Source organism: Biomphalaria glabrata, chromosome 11 (assembly GCF_947242115.1).
Source record: "Biomphalaria glabrata chromosome 11, xgBioGlab47.1, whole genome shotgun sequence".
NCBI classification, from domain to species: Eukaryota; Metazoa; Mollusca; class Gastropoda; family Planorbidae; genus Biomphalaria; species Biomphalaria glabrata.
Window position 1 is genome coordinate 39,109,998 of NC_074721.1, and position 13,096 is coordinate 39,123,093.

The window sequence follows — 13,096 nt, forward strand, 5'->3', positions numbered from 1 at the left end:
CCATCTGTAAATGGTTTGCCTTTTTGTGTTTTTTCTAGTGGTATCGCAAAGCCTGCCAGATTAGCATTACTTGTAAATTGCTTATAAGTTTGAGAAGATAATCGCTTTTAACTTATTTACTTGAAACAACAAGCTTTACGTCACAGCCAAAGCACGTGGTGAAGTTGCCAATTCATCTAGCGTCAAAAGCGACTTGAAAGCTACATAGAAACATCCGACGATGGCGTCATTAGAGAGCTTCTGACGGACTGACAACAGTGACGACGCGTGTAATGGGGGAGGGTGTCCAATAGATAGAATCGGTGCCTAATCCTCGTTGAACTATTTTTAAAAATAAATTTTATAAATAAAATAAATAATATTTGCGTATGGAACTAAAGAGCCGCAGCTTCTCATCCAAAGAGCCGCATGTGGCTCGCGAGCCGCAGGTTGCCGACCCCGGTTCTAGACAACAGTGGGCTTCTAGACAAAACTAGGCTTCTAGAGTATTCTAGACAACAGTGGGCTTCTAGACAAAACTAGGCTTCTAGACAACAGTGTGCTTCTAGACAAAAGTAGGCTTATAGACAACAGTAGGTTTCTAGACAACAGTGGGCTTCTTGACAAAACTAGGCTTCTAGAGTATTCTAGACAACAGTGGGCTTCTAGACAAAAACTAGACTTCTAGACAACAGTGGGCTTCTAGACAAAACTAGGCTTATAGACAACAGTAGGTTTCTAGACAACAGTGGGCTTCTAGACAACAGTGGGCTTCTAGACAACAGTGGGCTTCTAGACAACAGTGGGCTTCTAGACAACAGTGGGCTTCTAGACAACACTGGGCTTCTAGACAACAGTGGGCATCTGCTACTTCTAGATAACACTGGGCTTCAAGACAACACTGGGCATCTGCTACTTCTAGATAACACTGGGCTTCTAGACAACACTGGGCTTCTAGACAACACTGGGCTTCTAGACAACACTGGGCTTCTAGATAACACTGGGCTTCTAGACAACACTGGGCTTCTAGACAACACTGGGCTTCTAGACAACACTGGGCTTCTAGACAACACTGGGCTTCTAGACAACACTGGGCTTCTAGACAACACTGGGCTTCTAGACAACACTGGGCTTCTAGATAACACTGGGCTTCTAGACAACACTGGGCTTCTAGACAACACTGGGCTTCTAGATAACACTGGGCTTCTAGACAACACTGGGCTTCTAGACAACACTGGGCTTCTAGACAACACTGGGCTTCTAGATAACACTGGGCTTCTAGACAACACTGGGCTTCTAGACAACACTGGGCTTCTTCTATTACTAGACAACACTGGGCTTCTGCTACTTCTAGACAACACTGGGCTTCAAGACAACACTGGGCTTCTTCTAATACTAGACAACACTGGGCTTCTAGACAACACTGGGCTTCTTCTACTACTAGATAACACTGGGCTTCTAGACAACACTGGGCTTCTAGACAACTATGGGCTTCTTATACTACTAGACAACACTGGGCTTCTAGACAACACTGGGCTTCTAGACAACACTGGGCTTCTTCTACTACTAGACAACACTGGGCTTCTGCTACTTCAAGACAACACTGGGCATCTGCTACTTCTAGACAAAATGGGGTTCTAGACTGGACTGGGCGTCGATACAAAACTAGACTAACCTTTTTAGGATTGATTTTGCTCATGCTGGACTCGTTGGAACTCACGCTTGCACTCCCATTAACAGCCTGAAAGTAAAAACATAAATATGGCAGTGATGCCCAAACCACGACCCGCGGGACACACCCGGCTTGTGACGCTGTCATTGCCTCAAAATTTATGCCGACAGTGCAATTTGTAGCCACAGTGGTTTATATTTATACAAAACATCTAGTGATCTGGTCAGAAAAATTTTAAATGACTACCACCTCACGTTTCATCACAGGTAGGCTATGTCACATTGTCTCGAAGTTGGCAACCAACAAACTCTACAATAAAAACAAAACTAAAAAAAAAAAAGAGAACTGGGCGGCAAGCTGTCTCCATAATGATCTATCACTGGCAATGTCTGAAGCCTCCTCCCACCTGGTGTCCACTGTTCTGAGGTCCTCCATGAAGGTGTGTCGCCAGGTAATACGAGGACGTCCCTGTTTGCGCTTTCCTCGTTTTGGCTTCCATGTTATCGCAACTCTTGGTGTGCGTAATTCATTTTGACGTAGAACATGCCCCGCAAACCTCATGCGACGCTCAGTCACAACCTCACTAAGTGTTCGACTTCCAGTTCGGCATAGGATTTCCTTGTTTGAGATCCGGTCTGTGTAACTGACTCCCAAAATCCGTCTCAGCCATCTCTGTTGAGCCACATTTAGTCTTTTCTCAATTTTGACAGATGACTTCCACGTCTCACAAAGAAAGGAATTAAAGCTTATATAGTTGTATCAATTAGTTTAAATAAGTTACGTATTTAAATTTGTATTAAATCTAGGACCAAGACAAAACAAAATAGATATCCTCTTTTTTAAATAATCTTTTTTTTAAAAAAAGAGGGAGACGACCTGTATAGTAACTCATGGCTCAAGCTTTCTGAGGTTTCTCAAGCCAACACGGTAACCACTCTGCAAGTGGAGAGCTTATGAACATGGAAGAGTGTATAGTCTCGTCCTATTTTTCATGTTGTGTTCACTGAAACTCAGACGACGACCTATAAAGGGGACTGATTCAGCTTATACCACTACTTAAGCCAAGTAGAAATTCTTTCCCTTTTTTGAGATACCAAACAAAATAATTAATAAACAATAGTTAATTAACTAATTGGTTGTTGTTTTTAATATATATATAAAACCTTGTGTTGTGTGGTAAAAGAAATAACAGTTCAAAATTTCAGCTTGATCCGAGATTCGGGAGCGGGAGAAATAAAGTTAACAAACTTTTTACAAGACAGACTGTGGTGAAATAGTTACTATTTGTTTATGTTTGTGTAAGGTCGTGAGAATGTGTTCACAACATTGATTTAGTGTGCTACTGTCCAAGTCTCTTTCGTCAGTTCATGTGTCGTTCTAGTTTAATAAAGCCTTGTTTTAGGTTACTCTTCAGTGTTCCTTTATTTCTTATTACACAGACTGAGTCGATACTCTGTCAGACTGTACTGTCGGGGGAACCTTGTTTAGGTGAAGGAGTACCACAATTCTTCTTCATGATATGGCTCATATGCAATCACTAATATAGTGATCACACATCATTAATGCACAATGTAATAAGAAATCACAACATAAGACTCAACATGAAGCTTTAGAAATATTGACGAATCCCGTCTATTGCCTTCCTTTGTATTTAGATTCTCTATAAAATTGGCTTCCTCTATATTTTGACCTTCTTGGCTTTTAAAAATTCCGTTGGAAAATTACTGTTTTTTTTAAAAACGAAATGTAGGCCTAAACATGATGTTTATTGTTTTTACAATTAAAACAACCTTGACCTTCAAACTTATTATTTTCATAGTATTCTTTATCCTATGAAATAGACATAAATAATAGAGGGAATACTGAGATACTGTTGTACTCACTTGTCTTCCAGAGCAAGAACACGAGACATTCACCTCAGAGAAAGGATCTCTGCTTGTTATCTCTCTTTGAACAGCCTACAATCAAGAAAATAGATAGTGAGACAGACAGACAGACAGACAGACCAATAGATAGATAGATAGATAGATAGATAAATAGATAGATAGATAGATAGACAGACAGACAGACAGACAGACAGACAGACCAATAGATAGATAGATAGACAGACAGACAGACCAATAGATAGATAGATAGATAGATAGATAGATAGATAGATAGATAGATAGATAGACAGACAGACCAATAGATAGATAGATAGACAGACAGACAGACAGACCAATAGATAGATAGATAGATAGATAGATAGGTAGATAGATAGATAGATAGATAGATAGATAGATAGATAGATAGATAGATAGATAGATAGATAGATAGATAGATAGATAGATAGTTAGATAGATAGACAGACAGACAGACCAATAGATAGATAGATAGATAGATAGATAGATAGATAGATAGATAGATAGACAGATAGATAGATAGATAGATAGACAGATAGATAGATAGATAGATAGATAGATAGATAGATAGATAGATAGATAGACAGACAGACAGACAGACAGACAGACAGACCAATAGATAGATAGATAGATAGATAGATAGACAGACAGATAGATAGATAGATAGATAGATAGATAGATAGATAGATAGATAGATATTATGCAAGAAAAGTTATTTGGTAAGTTAGGATACACATTTACCAGGAGGTACTTTCTTGTTATGTCCTGCTCCTGGATATAGTGGACTGGGTCCAGTCCTTGTTCAATCATATATCGAACAAAGTTGTACCTTTTAAGTTCCAGCGCTTCCACTATAATCATTCGGCACGTCTCGTAATTCTGAGAGAAGAATTTATATAAGAACTTTTTTTTTAATGCGATGTAGTGCATAGTAACAAGGCCGGGCGTAGGAATATGCTAACTAGGCTGCCTCCCGATTGGTGGAGGCCTCGAACATGATTTAAAAAAATATTTCGGGAAACAAAATTGCGAAACTTCAAATACTCGTCTACTAGCGTAGATCTAAGTCTCTACTGAATTCTATATGGCATACGGAACGCTGCAGGAATTGCGCTATATGAATTTATTTTATTTTTGTTAATTTAGATAAAGCCATGGCGTAGATAGGGATTTGGGGGGCTCGGGGGGGGGGGGCTTAAGCTCTATAGGGGCTCCTGCATTTTGACATTCATCATAATGACCTGAGATTATGTACTTCATAAATCTATAACTTAATAAGGTATAACTCAGGTTACTGCCTGAGCGTAACTCCGACAGAAAGAGTTAATATGTGTGGTATACATGCAACAGGGTCACTAGCCTATATAACAACATGAATAGCAAGATTACATGGCAGTGGCGTAATATTTAATTTAAAATACGAAAGAGCAAACACTCGTTTAGGGGACCCCCTCAAGTGGGGGCCCGGGAGGACTTTTGAATTTGCATCCCCCTTACCCTTCCCATCCTAGCTACGTTATTGGAAGGTTTTAATTCATTGCGTACTTTTATTTTTCGGCCTTTTCTAATTGTCCTAATTCGTCTAGGGTCTTCAATTACCTAAGGCCGGCTCTGCTAGTAAACATACACCTCGTGTTTCTTATAGTTCTCTCGCGAATTATTAAATGCGTGAAACAGTGATGTCCAAACTACGCCCCGAGGGTCATATCGGGCCCATAGAGACATCTACCCACAATGCAGAATGAAACCGCCGAGGCCCAGTTCACGTGGATGACTTTATTTAGTGGTGAGGGCACCAGTGCCATGAGTGTCGGAAAATGATAGGACCCCCACAGATTGGGAACCGTTGGTTTGGAACTAGTAACATCTTTCTTTATATTCACTCAATGCTAAGTTACCATAGCAACACCTTTCGTCATTACCTAATAATTCTAATAAGAGATAATTAGGTATACTTTCTATTTTCAGAATTTAGGACAGTAAACGAACAAGCTCAATTTGATCTTCGTAATGGTCCTAAGACTTGAGTCTAAGACCCTTGGAACTCTAGGCCTATGGAAGCTTGTCTCCCTTGGAACTCTAGGCCCATGGAAGCTTGTCTCCCTTGGAACTCTAGGCCCATTGAAGCTTGTCTCCCTTGGAACTCTAGGCCCATAGAAGCTTGTCTCCCTTGGAACTCTAGGCCCATGGAAGCTTGTCTCCCTTGGAACTTTAAGCCCATGGAAGCTTGTCTCCCTTGGAACTCTAGGCCCATAGAAGCTTGTCTCCCTTGGAACTCTAGGCCCATGGAAGCTTGTCTCCCTTGGAACTTTAAGCCCATGGAAGCTTGTCTCCCTTGGAACTCTAGGCCCATGGAAGCTTGTCTCCCTTGGAACTCTAGGCCCATGGAAGCTTGTCTCCCTTGGAACTTTAAGCCCATGGAAGCTTGTCTCCCTTGGAACTCTAGGCCCATGGAAGCTTGTCTCCCTTGGAACTCTAGGCCCATGGAAGCTTGTCTCCCTTGGAACTTTAAGCCCATGGAAGCTTGTCTCCCTTGGAACTCTAGGCCCATGGAAGCTTGTCTCCCTTGGAACTCTAGGCCCATGGAAGCTTGTCTCCCTTGGAACTCTAGGCCTATGGAAGCTTGTCTCCCTTGGAACTCTAGGCCCATGGAAGCTTGTCTCCCTTGGAACTCTAGGCCTATGGAAGCTTGTCTCCCTTGGAACTCTAGGCCCATGGAAGCTTGTCTCCCTTGGAACTCTAGGCCCATGGAAGCTTGTCTCCCTTGGAACTTTAAGCCCATGGAAGCTTGTCTCCCTTGGAACTCTAGGCCCATGGAAGCTTGTCTCCCTTGGAACTTTAAGCCCATGGAAGCTTGTCTCCCTTGGAACTTTAAGCCCATGGAAGCTTGTCTACCTTGGAACTCTAGGCCCATGGAAGCTTGTCTCCCTTGGAACTCTAGGCCCATGGAAGCTTGTCTCCCTTGGAACTCTAGGCCTATGGAAGCTTGTCTCCCTTGGAACTCTAGGCCCATGGAAGCTTGTCTCCCTTGGAACTCTAGGCCCATGGAAGCTTGTCTCCCTTGGAACTCTAGGCCCATGGAAGCTTGTCTCTCTTGGAACTCTAGGCCTATGGAAGCTTGTCTCCCTTGGAACTCTAGGCCCATGGAAGCTTGTCTCCCTTGGAACTCTAGGCCTATGGAAGCTTGTCTCCCTTGGAACTCTAGGCCCATGGAAGCTTGTCTCTCTTGGAACTCTAGGCCTATGGAAGCTTGTCTCCCTTGGAACTCTAGGCCCATGGAAGCTTGTCTCCCTTGGAACTCTAGGCCCATGGAAGCTTGTCTCCCTTGGAACTCTAGGCCCATGGAAGCTTGTCTCCCTTGGAACTCTAGGCCTATGGAAGCTTGTCTCCCTTGGAACTCTAGGCCCATGGAAGCTTGTCTCCCTTGGAACTCTAGGCCTATGGAAGCTTGTCTCCCTTGGAACTCTAGGCCCATGGAAGCTTGTCTCCCTTGGAACTCTAGGCCTATGGAAGCTTGTCTCCCTTGGAACTCTAGGCCCATGGAAGCTTGTCTCCCTTGGAACTCTAGGCCCATGGAAGCTTGTCTCCCTTGGAACTCTAGGCCCATGGAAGCTTGTCTCCCTTGGAACTCTAGGCCCATGGAAGCTTGTCTCCCTTGGAACTCTAGGCCTATGGAAGCTTGTCTCCCTTGGAACTCTAGGCCCATGGAAGCTTGTCTCTCTTGGAACTCTAGGCCTATGGAAGCTTGTCTCCCTTGGAACTCTAGGCCCATGGAAGCTTGTCTCCCTTGGAACTCTAGGCCTATGGAAGCTTGTCTCCCTTGGAACTCTAGGCCCATGGAAGCTTGTCTCCCTTGGAACTCTAGACCCATGGAAGCTTGTCTCCATTGGAACTCTAGGCCCATGGAAGCTTGTATACCTTGGAACTCTAGGCCCATGAAAGCTTGTCTGCCTAGGAACTCTAGGCCCATGAAAGCTTGTCTCAATTCGAACTCTAGGCCCTGGAAGCTTGTCTCCCTTGGAACTCTAGACCCATGGAAGCTTGTCTCCCTTGGAACTCTAGGCCTATGGAAGCTTGCACCAATCTGCTTATCTATACAAAACTTCTATCTGAGAAAGATCATACATTAAGGTGTCTACATCTCTTATTGATGACTCGTATCACAAGATACTTGGATTAGAAGCGAACACATCTGGGAAACCTCCCCATATTCCCTCCGTTGTGTGGATAGTGACATGTTTGATAGGGCTTTCTTTCAATATCGCAAGTGTAATGGACTTGGTCATTAGGCACCCCCAACGAAGATTCTTTCTTTGCTTCCCTATTGGTCTAATCGTCTCCTCTAAACGACCGTTTCCACCCGAGTGCCAAGTCTAGGCTGACAAGCATTGCCCGCTAAACATAGCGTTAAAATTAATAGTGTTTTTTCTATTCGCTCAAAATCAATGTAATATTCAGTGTATTGAAAACATTGAATTAGATTCGCCTAGGATCAGTTTAAAGAGGTTTAACTTACATTATCATCCACAAGTTTCCAAAGTTGACCGAGTTCCGCCGCTAAGTCCAGCTGGTCAAAGTGAAGAGACAACATTAAAAAAGTGTTCAACTCTACGCTGGATTCTGGAAATAGTTGCAATTAAAAGAACATTAGAAAATCTACTCTACGCTGGATTCTGGAAATAGTTGCAATTAAAAGAACATTAGAAAATCTACTCTACGCTGGATTCTGGAAATAGTTGCAATTAAAAGAACATTAGAAAATCTACTCTACGCTGGATTCTGGAAATAGTTGCAATTAAAAGAACATTAGAAAATCTACTCTACGCTGGATTCTGGAAATAGTTGCAATTAAAAGAACATTAGAAAATCTACTCTACGCTGGATTCTGGAAATAGTTGCAATTAAAAGAACATTAGAAAAGTGTTCAACTCTACGCTGGATTCTGGAAATAGTTGCAATTAAAAGAACATTAGAAAATCAACTCTACGCTGGATTCTGGAAATAGTTGCAATTAAAAGAACATTAGAAAATCAACTCTACGCTGGATTCTGGAAATAGTTGCAATTAAAAGAACATTAGAAAATCAACTCTACGCTGGATTCTGGAAATAGTTGCAATTAAAAGAACATTAGAAAATCTACTCTACGCTGGATTCTGGAAATAGTTGCAATTAAAAGAACATTAGAAAATCTACTCTACGCTGGATTCTGGAAATAGATGCAATTAAAAGAACATTAGAAAATCAACTCTACGCTGAATTCTGGAAATAGTTGCAACTCAAAGATGTATTCAATATGAATCGGCCGGTGCAAAGAAATAAGCTCAACAACAGATTTATAAGTATTTGAAATCAAGGCAGGAACAAAAAAAGTTTCCGCTGGATGAACTAACTGAAGCCATCTTCGGATTTCATAACAAGCAGGAGATCACGACCTCCCCACCACAAATCATATCCACTAAAGAATTAGCACCAAACCTTACCGAGCATTAATATATAGAACAATAGGGGAAAAGATAGAGAAAGGGTTGAAGATGGCTTTACATAACAGTAGTAGAGAGAAGGGTGAAAGTGGAACTGCGCCAGGTGATTACAGATGCCCAACCAGTGACCGCAGCTGTGTATCAATGATTGACCTCTTTGTCACACAAGAAGTTGCAAAGGGAAAATATATTCCACAAGCCGGAAAATGCCACAGACATACATTAATATTTGAATATGGACGACGCACGATAAATGTACAAGCAATAATATATATTTAAAAAAAAAAAAAAAAAAGATTCTAAAGGGAGGCAATACTTAGAATTAAGAATGAAGTAAAGTTGACTCCCTTTTTTATCTAAACATTTTTGCGCCGCTTCAGTTATCGCCGCTGGAATTCAAGATTAAATATCTTCACAGATTATAGCAGATCCAGTTATTACAAAATATATCACAGATCATAGCAGACCCAGTTATTACAAAATATCTTCACAGATCATAGCAGATCCAATTATTACAAAATATCTTCACAGATCATAGAAGATCCAATTATTACAAAATATCTTCACAGATCATAGCAGACCCAGTTATTACAAAATATCTTCACAGATCATAGCAGATTCAATTATTACAAAATATCTTCACAGATCACAGCAGACCCAGTTATTACAAAATATCTTCACAGATCATAGCAGATCCAATTACTAAACCCAAAGACCAATCCCAGGCTGTCATACATGAAATATAACGAAAATAAATCAATCTTTATGTCTAACGAATCTACTTTTACCGTGCATGGCTGTGAGTATAGACTCTGCTAGAACAGATTGGCTAAGTGTGTTCTTTATATCCAAAATATGATAGGCACACTTTGTGTTGACCAGCTGTTCAGTTAACTCTTGTAGCTTACTGGGAAGTAATTAACACATAATCCGAGTTTATTCAAAGTACTAATCAAACTTCAATCTACTTTTTGTAATTCACTATTTTAGTTAATAGACTACAAAATAACAAAGTCAATGACCAGTTTTCAGACCTTGCGGTCCTTGGTGCAGATGATGTTTAGGCTTATGTATATGTGGTAGAAGTCAATGAGGATATCATGTGGCTAGCAGGGCCGGATTTACGTATGTGGAGGCCCCCTGAACATTTTCGAATGTTTTAATAAAGATCCATAATGAATAAAAAGGCTTACATTTTAAAAGCATGCTATATCTTAAAGAAAGTTTTCATAAATTTAATCTCACTTTCCTTTTTAAAAAATATTTAATACGTATATTTTTGTTTTGAGCAAGTTTTTTGAGGGTTATGCCCTCGGTAGACTTACCGTAATCGGCAGCTGATTTTACTTATTCCGAGCATGATACAAGCGTTCTCTTCTAAATCACATTTTTGCCATCCGTAAAAATGCGGAAAAAAAAAAGGTTGGAAAAAAAAGTATCCGGCCCGTCGAAATTTGGATGTATTAAAATTTTTTTTGTGGATTCCCCTTTTCTGTGGATCCCCCGGGTCTATAGTCCCGCCCTTCCTCCCTTAGATCCGGCCCTGGAGTAAACAATGTTTTCCCAACAGGGATTAATTGGATTCTTTAACGTATCACCTTTATCTAGATTTTTTGTTATGTGCCTTAACAGTATGAGGCAATATCAGTGGTGCCCAAACTTGGGCCAGTGGGCAATGGAAACTCCTGCCCAAAAAGACTTAGACGACCTCTTCTATTTGATGTGGCTTTTAAAGGGGGGGGGGAGGGGGGGAAATTTGGGCCAGTAAAGCGTGTATTGGAGATTTATACGGCACCAAGGTCGAAAAGGTTAAGCATCACCCATCTATATAAATTTTTAACATTTTTGGCCCTTATTTGTAATATTTTAGTGTAACTTACTCCTGTGTGCAATTCACTTTATCTAGCAGAGACTCTACGCAGTATTTCAACGACGACTTTTGATTCACAACACTGTGGAAAAAATGTGAAACAAAAAAAGTTTATCCTAGAAAACCCTATTTCCCAGAATACGATGACATAAGAATGCTCAAGGATTGAATTGTAAAGTAATGGCCTCGTGGCCTTTTCAACCATGTCTTTAGTGGAATAGATCTACAACGTACCTTTGAATTTCCAAGATCTCCGCCATGACGTCTGAAAGTCCCCCAGAACCCTTAAGAGACGAAGAGAGAGAAAGAGTCTATTATAGGAAGGATCTCTAATAGTGCATTCATACAGGACGCGGACAAGCCTATTAGAGTTTTTCAAACATGGCGGAAAAACTATGAACAGATCACTTTTTTGGTGTATCCGTGGTACAAAATACAGGAAGTATTGAGAAGCTTTGCTTTTTAAAAGGTATTTGACACATTTTATTTGGTGAACATTTCAGAAATGCAGAATTAAATTTTGTAAGCTTTTTTTTTTTTTTTGGGGGGGGGGGCTTACGCCTCTCTTTTAGTGTTCATGTACTAGTGTACTACTTTATGTACTAGTGTACTACTTTATGTACTAGTGTCCTACTTTATGTACTAGTGTCCTACTTTATGTACTAGTGTCCTACTTTATGTACTAGTGTACTACTTCATGTACTAGTGTACTACTTCGTGCACCAGTGTACTACTTCATATACTAGTGTACTTATTCATGTGCTAGAAAACTACTTCATGTGCTAGTGTACTTCTTCATGTGCTAGAAAACTACTTCATGTGCTAGTGTACTTCTTCATGTGCTAGAAAACTACTTCATGTACTAGTGTAATACTTTATGTACTAGTGTACTACTTTATGTACTAGTGTACTACTTCATGTACTAGTGTACTACTGTCACCGTGTTGTTTTGTATGTTATGAATGTGGCTGTGGTTATCAATGTAGGCGTGGTGGTGACATTGGGTTCTTGTTATAAATCACTGAATAATGAAATGACGCTGGGTGTAGCAGATACAATAAGTTTAATATAACACCACATAGTGAATACACCATACAATTCGACCCAGGAATGGTCAGTATTAATCCAACAGTAATATACGAATATCACAACTTAGTACTTGTTCTATAACCAACTACTTTAAACATCTAACTCTACTGCTTATATCTTAAGTGACTCAATACAAGTGCTTGCTACAAGATCTCTATCTGGACTGACTGCCTTTAACTCTCTGGTTCACCTAAGGTCAAAAGTGTTCACCTTAGTGCAACATGGGTTGTGAATAAGATTCACAATATGGAATTAACATACACAATACAGAATTAGGGTTTCTACTCTATGGCACCAACTTTGAGGTGGTGACATTACCTATCACCCCCCTTTTGAAAAAAAATTTTGAAGAAATTTTTTTTTTAGCTTGACGACATACAATTGCAGAGTTCAAATAGAACTACAAACTTGCAATAAAATATATAATATGACAGTGTTACACAAAATATTTGCTGAATCAAAAAAATTCATACAAGGGCAAAATTCTCTAATTCATCATATTCTTGTAAGGCAATTCAAATAATTCTCTGAGTCAAATACTTAACATCCCAAATAATTCTTTACATGTAGTTCTAATATATACATCAATGTTCAAATGTGTTCAATATTTACAAGTCTTTTCATAATAATATGTGCAAAGTGTGACAAAAATTTCAATGACAATCTCCTATGTCACAATGTGAAAAATTAATACAAGTTTTTATTCACAATATCTATTTATAAAAAATCTTTGACACTGTAGAAATGTTAGAAGTCTGGTTTTTGACACCAATAGTACAATATGTACATATCATGTAGAAAATGTTACAAGTAAGTCTCAATATGTAAGTGATAAGTATAGAAAAATTCAAAATATGTGTCAAAATTCAAGATTAAATTGCTTAATGATCATTGTTACCAATTCAATGTATCTGTTTACTTCAATATGAGGTTTGACATCTCCATAAAAAATTGTTGTGCATTAATATTACACAAGTAAATATGTATAATTCAAGTATCAAAATATTTGCTCAAAAGTATGAACATCAAATCAAAATAAATATCTTTCATAGTGCTTGTTGCATGCACCTTATGTTTCAATTAAGTATTTCTCCATATGACAGT

At 39.7% G+C, this 13,096-nt stretch overlaps 1 protein-coding gene across 3 annotated transcripts in view; it reads right to left on the bottom strand.

The window, feature by feature from the left end:
- Positions 1–13,096, bottom strand: part of LOC106054966 (transient receptor potential cation channel subfamily M member 5-like) — a 93,575-nt gene that overhangs the window by 49,405 nt on the left and 31,074 nt on the right. For all 3 annotated transcript variants that reach the window (XR_008773709.1, XM_056004395.1, XM_056004394.1), the window contains exons 10-16: positions 11,138–11,187; positions 10,914–10,985; positions 9,822–9,940; positions 8,069–8,172; positions 4,294–4,431; positions 3,535–3,609; positions 1,655–1,720 (exon numbers count right to left, since the gene is read on the bottom strand). Coding sequence is in view for 2 of the 3 variants with exons in the window: in XM_056004395.1 (XP_055860370.1) it covers positions 1,655–1,720; positions 3,535–3,609; positions 4,294–4,431; positions 8,069–8,172; positions 9,822–9,940; positions 10,914–10,985; positions 11,138–11,187 (624 nt within the window). In the remaining variant the exon portion in view is untranslated. The remainder of the gene's footprint in view (positions 1–1,654; positions 1,721–3,534; positions 3,610–4,293; positions 4,432–8,068; positions 8,173–9,821; positions 9,941–10,913; positions 10,986–11,137; positions 11,188–13,096) is intronic.